The sequence below is a fragment of the Gobius niger genome (assembly GCF_951799975.1).
Source record: "Gobius niger genome assembly, chromosome: 12".
Taxonomy (NCBI): domain Eukaryota; kingdom Metazoa; phylum Chordata; class Actinopteri; order Gobiiformes; family Gobiidae; genus Gobius; species Gobius niger.
The window spans coordinates 4,100,246-4,116,312 of NC_136863.1; the positions used below are offsets into that span (position 1 = coordinate 4,100,246).

At 43.7% G+C, this 16,067-nt stretch overlaps 1 protein-coding gene across 1 annotated transcript in view; it reads right to left on the bottom strand.

Annotated features, from left to right (window-relative positions):
• fancl (FA complementation group L) overlaps nt 1-16,067 on the bottom strand; it is a 60,308-nt gene that overhangs the window by 12,109 nt on the left and 32,132 nt on the right. The window contains exons 7-9 of the mRNA XM_079567136.1: nt 13,928-13,996; nt 3,683-3,833; nt 3,524-3,607 (exon numbers count right to left, since the gene is read on the bottom strand). Of these exons, the coding sequence (XP_079423262.1) occupies nt 3,524-3,607; nt 3,683-3,833; nt 13,928-13,996 (304 nt within the window). The remainder of the gene's footprint in view (nt 1-3,523; nt 3,608-3,682; nt 3,834-13,927; nt 13,997-16,067) is intronic.

Genomic DNA, 16,067 nt, shown 5'->3' on the forward strand with positions numbered 1-16,067 from the left:
ATTGTGATAAAATGTTTATGTTTTAGAATCAAAATTCAGCTTTTAGTGCGACATTTTGAGCATGTTCAGAAGCTTCACATTTGAAAGACTCAGAGAAGCCCGTGGGGTCCAGGAATCGAACCAGGGACCGCTCAGTCACCGTGTCGCTGTTTGAAATGTTTTCAAATGCCTTTACCTTCAGCTGCTGTGTGCGCCTGGGGACCATGGCCGAAATCTTCGCATGGATTTGGGACCAATCACAGAACGAGGAGGGACGGCGAGACGATGACGAGCTATTCAATATACAGAAGCTTTGAGTTTGTTTACGGATAAAAGAAAAAAATAAAGTTTCTTTACGGATCCAACATGACAGCAGCAGACGCGACGCCATCTTTTGATCAGCGCCCAATAAACGGCTATGGACGATCGTAAACCACACTCTCCCCAGACTAAACCTAACTTGTGATTTTAGTCTGCCGTCAGCCAGGCTGGCCTTCAGCTATTGTGGATTTTAGTTCTCAGTAGTGAACCCTGCTCTTCTTCCCCCACGCTGCCCTTGTGATGCATTAAACAAAGGAAATATCAATAATCTTGTGTGCAACATTATCAGCAGAATAAATGAGATATGCAGCAAAGTTACTAAACTACAATTTTCATGCAAGTCTATGTTTTTTGGCATTTAGAACATTATACTTCCATTCAGAACTAAAGTTACAGTGCAGAGCTTTTATTTCCCGCCAGTGTTAATTTTGACAACATATTTTAATTTAGTCTTAGTCTTTTGACTAAAATGTCATTTAAATTTAGTCTAGTTTTAGTTGACTAAGATTGCAAGTAATTTTAGTCGACTATATTCAAGACTAATTTAGTCAACTTTGCATTGATAATATTCATTATAATCATATTTAATGTTGTTCCTCTGCCTCATGGAGCTGCTCCACATGAACAAAGCTCAGAGCTGATCCTTTGGCAGAGAATTAACATGATGAGGCTCTTTCAGACGGTCAATAGAAGTTTGGATGATTTTAGTCTCTCCTTTTCATTTCTATTTAGTCTTATTTTAGTCGACGAAAATATCTGGACATTTTAGTCATAGTTTTAGTCTCATGAACAACTTTTAATTTAGTTTTAGTCCACTTTTAGTCGTCAAAAATATCACTTTGACTAAAATTAAGACTAAATATTTTAGTCGACAAAATAAACACTGTTTCCCGCAACCCTTGAAGCCTCACACTCTTCCCAATGACCTCTTTATGAAAAACAAAAACAAAGACCTGACGGCTCACTGTAGATATTGGATTATAAACGACAAGGACATTTCAGGAGGATTTCAGCTGCATCAGAGCAGGTCGCTCAGATGTTTCTTTTGTGAACGCTAAACTCTGACTGTGTTCGCCGCTAACATCTGCGATCCCTGCACGTGTTTGTGTTTCCATGGTGGGGGCGCACTGCGAGGCGAGGGAGGTGGCACATCTACTGTAGTGATGTGGGAATGCAACCACTCCAGTCCGGCAACATGGAGAAGCTGAGGGCGGCTTTAAAGAAAGAAATATGTGCTGATGTTTGGTCTGCATTGTGGGTTTGTGGTTACTTGTGTCTCCTAAATCCTTCTTCCTGCCCCTCATCGTCCTCTCATCGTCCTCTCATCATCCTCTCATCATCCTCTCGCCCTCTCACATTCCCTCCACGTCTCTTCAGTGAAGCCCGTTTCCCTCCGTCCGTCTCTTCGCGCGCTCTCCCGTATTTTCCCTAAATGCAAAAATCCAATATTTCCCGGCTGCTCCTCTCGCGTCCGGGGTCTCGTCTCCGTCGCGTTTAATATCTTTGGAGTCGCGTCGCTGTGGAAACGCGCTCGGAGTCATGTGACCTTGGCGCGCAAGAAACAATGGCGACCGATTGACGAGGAACAGAAAGAGGTTTGACGTGACAGAAGAGACAAAGACGCGGTGAATATAAAACACATGTGGGAGAGGAAACGCGCGAGGAGGATGGTTTACAAGAGGACTTTTCATTATCGTGGCTTATCAACCTGTTTCTGGAACCTCCGCTTTGATACGACACGTTTTAGGACTTAAATCTATGGAAAAGACACTTGATGAGAAAACTCTGATCTCCTAGCAGCTTGTTTCATGTGTGGAGCTCCCTCTGCTGGCAGCGAGATGAATTAAACCAGGTAAAATCAATACAAGTCACCATTTTTGGCTCATCAATGATATGCTAAGAAAATGATGGCGCTGAGATGAACGCAGTTTGAGAGAAGAACGAGTCTGGTGATGGTTTATTGCAGTGATCCGGGCCTTAGACAAGACAGGTCTCGAACTTTACTTCAATAAAATGTAGTTTGTCGCAAATATGACCAAATCACCCCTGTCCTCTGGTCCCTTCATTGGCCGCCCATCCATTACAGAATCCACTATAAAATCTGCCTCCTCACACACCAGTGTCCATGAACAGCCCCTGCAGACCTCACTAAGCTAGTGACTCCACACACCACCATAAGGCGCTTATGGTCCACGTCCACCCACACCCTTCACCCGCCCGTGACCGAGCTCTCCACAAAGGCAGTTGCCCCTAGACTCTGGAAATGAGTGCAGTACTTAACTTTGAATGGAAAGAGTCTGGCATCACTGCAAACCTACCAAGACCCGACCGTCCTCCTAAACTTACTGACCCAACAAGGAAGGCACTGACCAGAGCTGTTACCAAGAAGCCTATGATGACCCTGGATGAACTGCAGAGAGACACAGCTCAGGTGGGGGAAACTGTCCACAGAACAACTATTAGTCGATCACTGCACAAGACTGGCTAGAACAGGACATTTTTGAAAGAAAACCATGAGAAGTCCCGTTTTCTGTTCGCCAGAAACCTCCATGAGGCCAGTGTCATTATCTATCTATCATTTCTGTAAAAAAAGTCTGTAAAAAACTGAATTACTGACTTACTGTAATTTCAGTTTTACCGACATCCCCAGGTAATTCTAATCCCGTGCGAATAGGGCTTATTATGTAGTTACTTAAACTGACACTTTAGAGACAACTAATGAAACACAATTATCCTTAAGATTTTCCTTTCTTTCCCCGTATTTTTTTAAGAGGTCGACCGATATGTTTTTTTCTAATATTTTTGGCCGATTTTTCCATGTGAACAAGCAGGGGAGGCTTTATTAAAAAACATTCCTGTTTAGTATATTCTTCAAGCTCGGGAGCTCGTTTTAAAGACAAAAATAAGCAGATTCCAAAACAAAAAGTGTTAAGTCCATCTCTTATGGTTCTGAAATGATAAGTAAAAGTCTACACATAAAATATAAAAACTTAACAAACTTGTGACCGATTTTCCTCAGCCTAAGGAAGTTGTGGGAGGGCCCATTTTAAGGCTGTGCTCTCTATCACATTTGGTTACGGAGAAATCAGTCATTAGATCGGCCAGCCAATAATAGCCGATACCCAAATATCGGCCCGATATCGACCTCAAATTGTCGGGTTTACATTGGCGGTGCCCCGTGTTGGCAGTAAATGCACTGGATTGACATGTTTCTCTGACCCACCGTGCTCTGCTCCTAACAGACAGCACTCCGGCAGCATCCTCGGGTGTTTGGGGTCCACCTCCACTTTGATCGACGCGTTGTTTCCTAAAAAACACACAGAGAGTCGTGTTCACTGCCTTGAGAGACACCAGAAGAAGTAAAGTCTGGGTTTGTTTTCACCGATCGCGATGCGCCTCATCGTGTCCGAGCGGCTGGGCTTCTCCGGCTCCAGGACCCACGTCTTCTGGTCGATTTCGTCCAAAACGTCCCAAAAATCGGACAGAGACTCGAGCAGCAGCAGGAACTGACCATGCAGCTGGGCCAGAGTCGTCTGCAAACAACACGTCAGTATCGTAGTTAGCAAAAAGGTCCCGTCTTTTGAGTTTTCATGTTTCCCTGTGTTTATAAAAGTGTCCTCCAGGGACCACTACCCACAAAAACACATACAATGGGGTCCTAGAGCTGGATACAGATAAACTGGGCCACTATTGTTGAAGCCTTGGTGTGTCTTGATAATATTTTGTGGAATAAATTAACTTTATATTTCTTTTTTATGGCTCTAGGTAGTGAATTAAAGGGGGGGTATTATGCAAAATCGACTTTTTCAAGCTTTACATCATTTTTTTATGTCACTTCCTCATTAAAAACATGCCTGAAGTGTTGCCTTGGCACATTCACGTATTTTTGAGTAATCTGTAAAAACTCAGATGGCGGCCATTTTAGGGATAGGTTTGCCTGAGTCCTCCTAGGAACGCCCCCACCTCCCTGAGACGCCTCCGAGCTTTCGTCACCAGCCGAATAACCAACCTCTGCTCCTCAGCAGAACCCCCTCCCCACTGATGCCACAGACAGCGTGTGGAGGGGGCGTGTCGGAAAGGCTCAGAGGTTCTTAAAGAGACAGAGGCCTATTTCAAGACATTCACTACAGCCATTTTGAGAGAGCAATTTTTTACAAGGCAGATATTCTAATTTACTGCATTTACAGACCAACAGAAGGTTTGGTCATCAATGTAGTGTGATATAGACTGGTGCTATGTGATTGAAAAAAGGATAATACCCCCTCTTTAATAGGTTCATTTGCACTAGAGGTCAACCAATATATCGGGCCGATATTTAGGGATTTTACAATATCAGCTATCGGCAGATCTATTACCGATAAAAAACGATATCTCTGGGACCGAAAGTGATACTTTTTGCGTTGGAAAGAGCGAAGTCAGGGCTTTAAAACGAGTCGTCCCACAACTTCCGAGGAGAAACACTGCCATGAAAATTGGTTAGCTACAAGTTTGAGTAAGCAGTACTAAGTAACTCTTGCCCCTAGAGGCCATAAGCGCCACTGCAGGTGTCGTAGCATGTAGGTATTTTTACTCATTAATTGTCCATGAGAGTAAATACTACGCTGACAGAAAAGACAAAGGGAGAGAGGGATATTGTACATCCAAATACACAAAGGAGATAATTTTTTTCACTCAAACTTGGCTGTAAATACTGTTTAAGTGGTGCTAGCCCACTGTTAGCTTTGCCCGCTAGCCTGTTAGCTTCTTCTTCGTGATAGGGTGTATTGGTGACGAAATTGCAATTGTGATTTTCTGGACAGAGACACCGGGGGAGATGAAAGACCCTCCAATCATCCCATTAACACTAGTATTACCCCCAGAGGGACGAGGAAAGGATTTATTAAAGGAGCTATACCTGATTGTACAAAGAAACAGGGTCACTCAAATTTCAAATTGCTATTTTCTGGTCCAAACTCATCTGAAACTTTCCTAATGCATCTACAACATCAAAATTCGTCACAGGGACTGAGTTAAAACCAGGTTTCACAACTTTCAGGGAGGAAAACTGTCACTTCACTGAAAGCCTGATATTTTATGACTGTTTAAAAAGCTTTAAAACCAGTGTTTTTTGGATAAATGTCTGCTTTTACCATATACTAAAGGACAAAACGAATTTTATTCCAATACAGAAAATTTAAAAAATCAAGGATAGCTCTTTTAAGGTAAACAAGTTACTAGAATTGCTTTAATTTCAACCTCCACAATTGTATTTTTGATCACAGCAAAAAATGCCACAGCTAGCAACACTATGCTAATGCTAATGGCAACTAATCAAGGCTGGGACAGAAACTGATTGAATCACCTAAAGCAGGGGCAACTAAACCAGCTTGAGGTCCGGAAACCTTTCTTTCGTAATTTTCAACATAATGTCCAGGGTCCGGATATAATATACAGTCACAGCTCTTGAAAATGTTAAAACATGAACACAGGTTGTCGATTTACAAAGCAGAACTGATAAATTAATCAAAAATGTTGCCTTTTTCTTTCTTTCGGTGTTTCCAAATTGTTTGGATCATTTTTAATTCAGCCTTAGAAATTAAGTGTATTGAGAGGAAGAAAAGGCTTTAGGGTCTGGACTAAAGCCTCTGGAGGTCTGGATCTAGACCCAGGTCCGCCAATTGGGGACCCCTGATCTAAAGTAAAATCTGCCCCTGCAAAAGAGGCCAAGTATTTATGTTTTTACAGGATTATAGACCCGACATTTGGAAAAAACTGTCATATCGGCCGAGCATATGAAATGATTGCTTGTGTTTCAGTCTATTCAAATGGTTCAAATTAACTTAAATAATTGACACGATATCCCTGGTTTAAAAAAAGAGCCATTTACCGGCTTAATAACTTTACCGATTCACATCCTCCTCTGGTCAGACATTAACTCTGCACTTTAAGAAAATGGCCACTTGTTTTAATCAAATCCCTCTCCTCCAGATCCTCCTCGAGTGTCTCCTTCAGTTTCAATCACGCTCTCTCCTCCTGGATGTTTTTCTTGAGCGTTGGTGGTTACCGAGCCCTAACCGTGGCGCTGCGTTTGGCATTAATTTGCCGGTAATTGCCGCGGCTCCGAGCACCTGGACGATGCTTAATTGTGTGCACTGTGCCGGCACAATGACCCCTAATTTTCGGTTCATTTTTTCGCCTAATTTTTCCGTGTTTTCGCGTCTCCGGCATCAGATCGCCTTTCACTCCCACGCCTACGATCCGCAGACACGGACCTGATGGCGAGGCCTTCGAGCAGGTGCGGGGAGGAGTCGCCGCCACAGATACGAGGGAATGGACATGGCTGTTTAATAAAAAAAGACCTTTGTACCTGTGCTTTCCCACTTTCAAACAAAGACAGAGGAAGCTTACCACGTTTAAATAACACCCGTCTCCACTGCGCATGCGTGAGTCAATCAGGCTCCTAAGTTTCAGTTTCCAAACAAACCACATCGCCATAAACGTGTGAGTGAGTTCAGGTAGCGGAGCCTGAACACTGAAGTATATGAGCCATAACTGTGAACTGTCAGGCTTACGGGCACTGGTTTAAAGACTATGAGTCTCAAGTGACATTTCTTGCAAATATTTATGTTGTCAATATCTTGAAAGCGAGGGAAAAGTAGGCAGGAGGGGACCTTTGTGGACCATAGTGGACAATAGTGGACCATAGTGGACCATAGAGGACCATAGAGGACCATAGTGGACCATAGAGGACAGGGGGAACGACAGGACCTGGGATCAGCCCGACACAAACACCGCCACTTTTAAATCATTTCAATTAGTCTTGGAATCACAGGGAAAAGTTTCAAAACTGTGTTGATGTTAAATATAGTGAGTACATTTCCGCTTGTCATATTAGCGATCGATTTGCTATGTTGTACCATCAGATCAATCGTAAGTACATTTAGAGGTATAGCCTATAACCCTAACCCAGGCTCATTGAGTTGCCTTGTGTACGAAATGCGTGGTATAAATAAAGTTGCCTTATGTGTATGTGGATCTCTGGTCACAATAAAACTCACAATTAAAGATTTTTTTAACGGTCCACCTCCTTATTGACACAAATTTTAAAAAAAAGCATATGTTGTTTTATTTCTCATTCCAGTTTAAATGTTCTGAATGTTCTGTTCTACTTTACTTTGTCCAACAGTCGCCTTCAAGGGTCAGAAATGTTTTTCTCACATAGTTTTTCCAACTATGTGAACAAGGACTGGTGTCACTTTTGAAGCATCTCTACATAAGAACGGCCGTTCAGTTCTTTAAGTTTAAGCTTATATTGTAACAACTTTAAATGTGACTTTAAATGTTTCATTGTCTTAGGGAGACTATTCACATCGGTCCAGGGACTACGGATGAAAAATAGCCTTTTGGTTAATTCCGGTACATTTACAGAAATGTTGATTAATGTACAGTGTCCCTGTCAAATAAATAAATAAATAAATAAAATAAATAAAACAAGCCCCACGACGACGACAAAAACACATTAAATCATAAACTTTCCAGTGGTTAAAAAACGGTCCAAATCAGAGCTTTCTTCGTTGCTTTACGCGAACGATCAATATTGTTTGGTAGCCGAATCAAATTCCATTCCCCATAATGCAACGGGCGACCCGAGACGGGCATTCGGCTTATTGTTTATGTGATGTGATGAAGTGTTTTCCTAAATACTTCATTCTGTGCACAGTTTTTGCGGGTGTATTATCTCGGGTAAAAAATCACCCGGGGTTTGATTTTGAGCAATAGTGTTTTAACCTCTTAACCTACACCTTGACCGAGTGCATTTTCCCCAGGTTGGCTTTACCCAAGTCTAAAAGAAAAAGCGTCAAAACAGCGATAAAAACGAGACAAAAATGATGATGAAAACACAGCAAAAAATGTGATGAAAAAGTGACAAAAATGCAACAAAAACTGTGATGAAAACGCAATGAAAAAAAGCGATAAAAAGCATCAAGAACATGACAAAAAAATGAATGAAAAAAAAAAGAAAAGTGATAAAAACACAGTGACAACCTGACAAAAGAAGCTACAATCAGTCATACAGGTCTGAGCTTTCAAATGAGGCGTTACACTGGCCTATAGGCGTCGAGAAGCTTTTAGATTTGGGTAAAGCTGATCTGTCATGGGTCCAACCTGTGTGGAAACCAGAGTGATTGAGAGAGAGAGAGAGAGAAATACAGTAGAAGATGAACAAAAGCGAGGCAGAGGGAGAGAGGGACATGGGGAGTACAGTCTCCAGAAGGCTCCTGTCAGCTCCGGTTTGAGCCGTGACTGACGCAGGAGGAGGACACAGCGCTGGATATAGACTCATATACCGCCTGTGTGTGCGTGTGTGTGTGTGTGTGTGACTGTGTGTGTGTGTGTGTGTGTGTGTGTGTGCCTGTGTGTGTGTGTGCGTGGGCAGGTCCAACATGGCAGCCGCTCAGAAAGGCCGTATGGAGCCTGTCTTCCCGCTGCGTGGCTGATGGATCGCTCCCCTGCCCTAACATGAAGCGTGTGACTCTCCCCCCTCGCCCCGCGCCCGTGCGTTTCTGCGGCGCCCGTGCGTTGGGCGCGCGTGCGTTGGGCGCGCCGGCGTGTGCGTATAAACAGAGAGCGAGACGGGCGGGGGGCTGTCTGTCTGCGGCTGACGGCTCCATTTGAATGAGTAATTATTGCTTGTTCTGTTGCGAGGCCAAGACGTGCCACTCTCTCCCTCGCTCTGTCTCTGCAGTTTGTGGAGGAAAGAGAAACAACATCCTTTTGTGCTTCCAATCGGGGATGCAAATGCTGGATTTTTGCGGATTTATCGTGATCAGCGAAAACTCCACGTCCGGATTCTCATGTTGATTATTTCTTTATTTTGAACATTGTAAAAATCACATTATACGCACAAAAGCATTTAAAATATTTGCTGCAATTGTGCATTTCCTAAAGGAGAAATTGATGGAAACAACATATTTCAGTGCAAGTCCTATTTTTTAAAGGGGGTATCCTGCAAAAACGTTACTACTTTATTAGATTTATTACATTTCTAGGCGCAGCAATGGGTTTGGGAACCTCACAATCGCATCTCTTCTGTTTGCAGACGATGTTGTTCTGTTGGCTTCATCAAAGCAGGACCTTCAGCTGCTCTGGGGCGGTTTGCAGCCGAGTGTGAAGCGGCCGGGATGGGGATCAGGACCTCCAAATCCGAGGCCATGGTTCTCCACCAGAAAAAGGTGCTTCCCCTCTACAGGTCGGTGGGGAGTCCTCGCCTCAAGTGGAGGAGTTCAAGTATCTCGGGGTCTTGTTCACGAGTGAGGGACGGATGGAGCGTGAGATCGATAGACGGATCAGTGCGGCGTCAGCAGTGATGCGGTCGCTGTATCGAACTGTTACGGTGAAGAGGGAGCTGAGTCGTTGGCAAAGCTCTCGATTTATCGGTTGATCTACGTTTCCACCCTCACCTATGGTCATGAGATCTGAGTATTAACCGAAAGGATGAGATCACAGATACAAGCGGCCGAAAGGAGCTTCCTTCGCAGGGTGGTTGGGCGCACCCTTCCAGATCGGGTGAGGAGCTAGCTCGGAGTAGAGTTGTTGCTCCTTCACGAAGAAAACAGATATTAGAGTTTTTGAGGGACACAGTCATGGGTCCAACGTTTGAAGGAGCCACATGTTAAAAAACATTATTAATAAGGGATGGGCCAAGATCTGGTGCCGCAAGATCTAAGACTAAAAAGCTACATGATCTCACAAGATCAAAGGTTTTTGGGACCTGAGTAGATTAATATAATGGATTATTTTCTTTATTTTACTGCGCTGCATGGAATAATTAGTTAAAAGTTACCCACCAATATCTACATATATTAGTTTGCACTTAAACAATTATAGATTTTCCACTGTTCAGTAAAAGGAAATGAAACGGAAAAGTCAAGGGGTATGTGAGACACAAAAGCTTTGGAACCACTAGAGGTGGGAAATACATCGCCTAAAAGCTAATATCGAAATTGATGTTTGGGAGATATGCTAATCTAAAACATCAAGTTTATCTCCAATGTAAAGAAAAATGGAAAACATTTGGAAAGTGTGTTATTCTGCCCTTTTGGAGTATCTTCAGAACAAGTACATTTAAGTGAACTTAGATGTTTGCCTCGCCTGCTGTGTGCACTCGAAACATTTCGAACAGCACAGTAGCCTTGGGACCAAAACCCGAAATCTTCGCATGGATTTGGGACCAATCACAGAACGAGGCGGGACGGCAAGACGATGACGCGCTATTTGACCTACGGAAGCTTGTAGTTTGTTTACGGATCCAACATGACGTCGTGGAGGCCGATTTTCATCATTCCCAAAACACCCAAGGGCCGAACCTCAACATTGTCACCTAAAGCAAATAACTATTTTCTGCAAATGCAGAAAGAGTTTTACATCAGTGGTTCCCAAGTGGCAGGGCTTTGGGACCCACCATTACCCTGGGATGACGAGCCGAGGACCCAAATAAAACTGTCATTTGTCATATATCGTATAAAAAATTTGGACTTTCCACACAAGTTTTTGTTGAATGAGTAGTAGATTTCCCATTAAGACTGAAATTATGATCATAACAACCCTATAACATTAATTTTAACAGACACAGTTAGTGTTTCCATGCAGTTTCAGATGGAAAATATTGAAAAAAAAGTTCCCTGTAGACTCGCGACCCACTGAAAATGGTTCCGTCACCCACTTTTGGGGCCCGAGCCACCAGTAGAGAATCACTGTTTAACATCATATATGACCAATCGGGATGTTCTGACAGGACATTTTTTAAATACTGACACTATTTCTCGCATTTTAAGTGTACTTTAACAGGTATCTGATCTCTTATTTGCATGGTAATATTTCTCAAAATCATCTTGTGCTGGAGGGCCGGATTTGGCCCCCGGGCCTGACGTTGCCTACCCCTGCTTTAGACCATGTTCTAAATAGTTTTGCTGGAAAGTTTACAGCGGCTACGTCATCAGATACGATGATACGATTGGCTATGGCTACGAGCAGACACACATGATAGATTCGTAGCGCCCAACCTTAACCAAATATCAGAGCGTTTTTTGGTCAGGCAATGTCATAAGCCATAAAGTTAGGTATTAAAAAAAAAAAAGAAATCACCAAAAACTACGTAATTCCCAACGAAAGACCTGACACTCCCTCACTGCCAGTGTCCAGTGGGTTTGCACAGTTACGGAACATTTTCCTTCTTCACGCAATGTTTTTAAGGGTTCCTTAAAAAAAAAAGGCTTTAAGAATAATGTAAATCTGAATTCTAACTCATTTACAATACACATTTTCAGCCACACTGCATGTGCCGCAACTACTGACAGTGAAATTTATATATTCAACCTCAGAAGGAAAGCATCGGGATCCCCAACAAATCCATTATTCCAGCTCTCATTTATAGCCCGGCGTTTGACGGACAGAGCCGCGCCGTTTGTTTATGAGTAAATAACGAACTCCGGACGCGGCGCCGTGGCAGAGATGAAACGGGGAAAACAACAAACAAAAGGAAACGGCACAGCAGCTTCAAAGTGTTTTAGTGCAATTACAGAGTCCTGATACAGAGGAGGCCTAATTCACAGGTGGAGAAGTGGAGGGGAAATTATGCGGCGGGCAGCGAGGAGCGCAGACACGCGATAATGACAGGATTCAAAGGGCCGAGGAGAGCAGCCTTTTCAAACAACTCAAGTGCCACTCACCGACGGCTCACTTTTAAAGAAGGAAATCAGCGGGCCGACTGCTTAGGAAGTGAAAACAGGCGATAAAGAAGAACTCAAGATAATCCAGCCCCAAGGGTCACTTCCTCTGGTATTTAAGTCTTCTATTAATGAAGTCAATGCAGTCAATAAAAATCAATGAGCTACACACAGGACAGTGAGAGGCTGGATCTGATGGAAAAGACGTGGCAAGAGAGGGCAGGAAGACGAGGTTCAGTTTAAAGGAACAGGAAACCGTTTTTCCATACTGAGATATGTTCTAACCTGAGCTTAGACGAGTTGATGCGTACCTGTGGTAGCTTTCAACTTCACCCCTGTTTGAAGCTATAGGAATATGCTTGGATAGGCCAAATGCTAACAACATCTTTGGTCATTTTGGTCCAGACCAGACAGATACGCATCAACTCGTCTAAGCTCAGGTGAGAACATATCTCAGTATCTTCAGATTGAAGATTGAATTGGCAATCAAGTAGGGCTGGGTACCATTACATTTTTTCCTATACCGGTACTTAATGACTCTTGGTTTTCGATGCTACTAACGATTTATCTGACAACCATGTAACTTCCTCTAATACTTTCCCAACAGGATCAAAACTTGGTCTTATTTCTTCTGTACTTGCTTTCAATACTTTTATTAGTCGATACGAGTAATACCTAAACCTTTTTTCCGATACCATACTGGCATCGTTTAATGGTACCCTACAATAAAGAGACGTGAATTTAGGATTGTAAAATTGTTTGGTTACGTTTTTGGCATTCCTCGTCATGACTAAAATAAGGCTGGAAAGTTTGTCGGATTTGCAGTTTTATCGCGATGCTGTGACTAATGCAAAATCGAGGAAAATCCGCGCCATTGCAACCATTCCAATAATCCGAATAGTTGCAATTTCTTTCGCAAACTATTCCAAAACTTCTGGCAACTAAAGAGAGTTCCTTATCAGTAGAAATACATTTTACTTGTTATATTTGTAGGTAGGAAGTGTCCAGCACCTCCATGGTGTTGATTCGCTCAGACTTTTACACCTGCTCCCCGTCCTCCACTCACTCGCCTTGGTCTGACTTTACAGCGAGCGGATTACTCTAATCTGACTACTTTTTTCATGAACAAGTAATCTAACGCATTACTTGTTCCAGACCAGTAATCAGATTAAAGTTACTTTTCCAAATAGTAACTCACAGTGGAGCTACTATTCTGTCATTTTTGTTAAGAAATATAATTTTTTTTCTTGCGTCTCATGGTGTGACGTAACGCCTGCGACAAGTCACATTTTCAGCCTGAAGACGACTCACGACATAAACGTAGACAACAATAGAGGAGAGAGATGGAAATACGTCACTTTTCTGAATCTGAGGCAGCTTTGTTGATGTTGCTGTTAAAGAAGAACTAAGTAACTTGTTTACCTTAGTAAATCCTCCCCATAGTGCCTCTGGGGGTAATACAAGTGTTAATGGGATGATTGGGGGGTCTTTCATCTCCCCCTGGGGTCTCTGGCCAGAAATCCACCCATTCAACTTTCCTGCCTCCGACCTGGAGCACCAATACACACTAATGGAATCACGAAGAAGAAGCTAACAGGCTAACAGGCAAAGCTAACTGCGGGCTAGCGCCACTTTAACAGTATTTACAACCAAGTTTGAGTGAAAAAAATCATCTCCAACCCTGTCCCTTTGTCTTTTCTGTCAGTGTAGTATTGCTACGACACCTGCAGTGGCAGTTATGGCCTCTAGGGGGCATGAGTTAGCTTAGTTCTGCTTTAAAATGCACTTCCAATAACGCGAGTCTTGGCAAAACCGGTGTCATTTACATTTTAAGGCAGGGGACAATCACAAAAAATGCCTGTGAAACCTTGGAGTGACTGATTAGGTGGAGGTGTTGGAGGTGATGGAGGTGGTGATGTTACCTGTGGGGTCCAGCTGAAGGCCAGAGGGACGGGAACATCTGCAGAGCATTCGGGAGCTTCATTGGGGTGCTGCGAATAGAACAAAACCTCCTTTACAAACTTTCACTCCAATGGTCAAAGAGCAGCTGTTCGTCTTTTCTTTGTCCAAACTAAACTTTAGTTGTGTGAGTAGTTCCTGGATCACCTTCAGCGTCCTCCCCGTGTGCCCGCTCCCCCTGAGCCCGTGCCAGAGCCCTCTCTCTCTGGGGCGAGGCTGGCGCGGTGCTCGGGGAAGCAGCTGGATGTATGGGCCACTCTGAGCTATTTCTGTGGTGCCAGAGGTGCGCCGGGGCCAGGTGGGCAGGTGGGCACGCTCAGGAGTCCGACCGAGGCGCTGTCATCTGGGCATAGATCAGCACCATCTCCCCCTGCACCCACCGCGGGGCTGCAGACACCCAGAGGAGACGCGGAGGGATGGGGGACTCCGGGGAGGGAGGTAATGGAGAGGCACCGTTGGGTTTGGGACAGTTTAAAGTTAACTAAATGGAAGCGTGGGCCGAAACCAGAGGCTATTTTTACGCTCGGGACGACGGTCTTGACTTTTACCGACTTTTCCAAATAAAAAGCCACCAAAGTTTAATTTGCTTGTAAAAACACGGTGATGTGCTGTCAGCGTAGATCGATCTGCGGCTGTTTATCACTGACACAACTTTGCTTCAGTGTTGTGGGTCAGGTTTGTGTCAAACGCATGTTTTATGCTTCATTAATGGGAGGCTAGTCATTCGCCAATTGTTAATTCAACCAAAAATGCAAACATATCATGTTCTTTTAAAGGATCTGTATCCTGCTATTTAATAATAATAATAATAATAATACATTTTATTTGTCGGCGCCTTTCAAAACACCCAAGGTCACCTTACATGAGCTACAATGATAAAAGCATGAAAAATAAAACACATCAAAGTAAGTAGCTAACTTTAAATAGGTGGGTTTTGAGACGCGATTTAAAAAGGGGCAGTGAGGTCATTTGTCGGAGTTCAGCAGGAAGTGAGTTCCAGAGGTTTGGGGCTGAGCGGCTAAAAGCTCGAGCACCCATGGTGGCTAAGTGGGCAGTGGGTACAGACAGCTGAGGGGCAGAGGAGGACCGGAGGGTGCGGGAGGGAGGAGGCACATGAAGGAGCTCAGTGAGATAAGGAGGGGCCAGGTTATTCAGAGATTTGAAGGTGAGGAGAAGGATCTTGTATTGAATGCGATGTTTGATGGGGAGCCAGTGGAGCTGCTGAAGAACTGGGGTGATGTGATGAGTGGATGGAGTTCTGGTGATTATTCGGGCGGCGGAGTTTTGGACGAGCTGGAGTCTGTGGAGTGATTTTTGGGGGAGACCAAAGAGGAGTGAGTTACAGTAATCTAACCGGGATGTGACAAGACTGTGGACCAGAATGGCAGCTGTATTGGGGGTGAGGGAGGGGCGGAGACGGGTGATGTTCCGGAGATGGAAATATGCAGAACGGGTGATATTGCTGATATGGGCCTGAAAGGAGAGTGTGCTGTCCAGGATGACACCCAGACTCTTAACCTGAGGGGAGGGGAGGACTGTTGAGTTGTCAATATTGATGGAGACGCTGTCAGTTTTGGATAAGCCATCTCAAAGTAAACTATAGGCATTTATATGATATGTTGTACCTCTACCACTATGGAGTACTATTTTATAATTGTGAGAAATATAAGTATTTTCTGGGGGTATTTTGCAAACCTGGAAGATGCTTCGATTCAGTTAACTCCGCCCCCTCTCTCCGAGCTAATTCGCCAGTGCATTATTAGCAGTAAAAGAAATATAAATATCAGAGCAATAGGTGAAGTTACCTCACAATGCAATAAGTCCTTCACATCTGCAACACAGCTTCATAAATGGCTAACACACACACCAAGACGTGCTTTGATTGACTCACTGCTCTGTCCTGGCCGCTCCATCGGTGTTTACAATATGGGACTTGTGTTGGTTATAAAAGTTAATCCACTTTGATTCTGGCGAAGGTTCACCAAACATCCATCAGAGACAGTCACAGAAGTCGCCGAATCCCGGAAAGAAATTTCAACTTGTGGCGAGTGGCCTCTTCTTTAGGAAGGTTGAATAAAGTCCTGTCGTCTCGTAGTCAAGCGC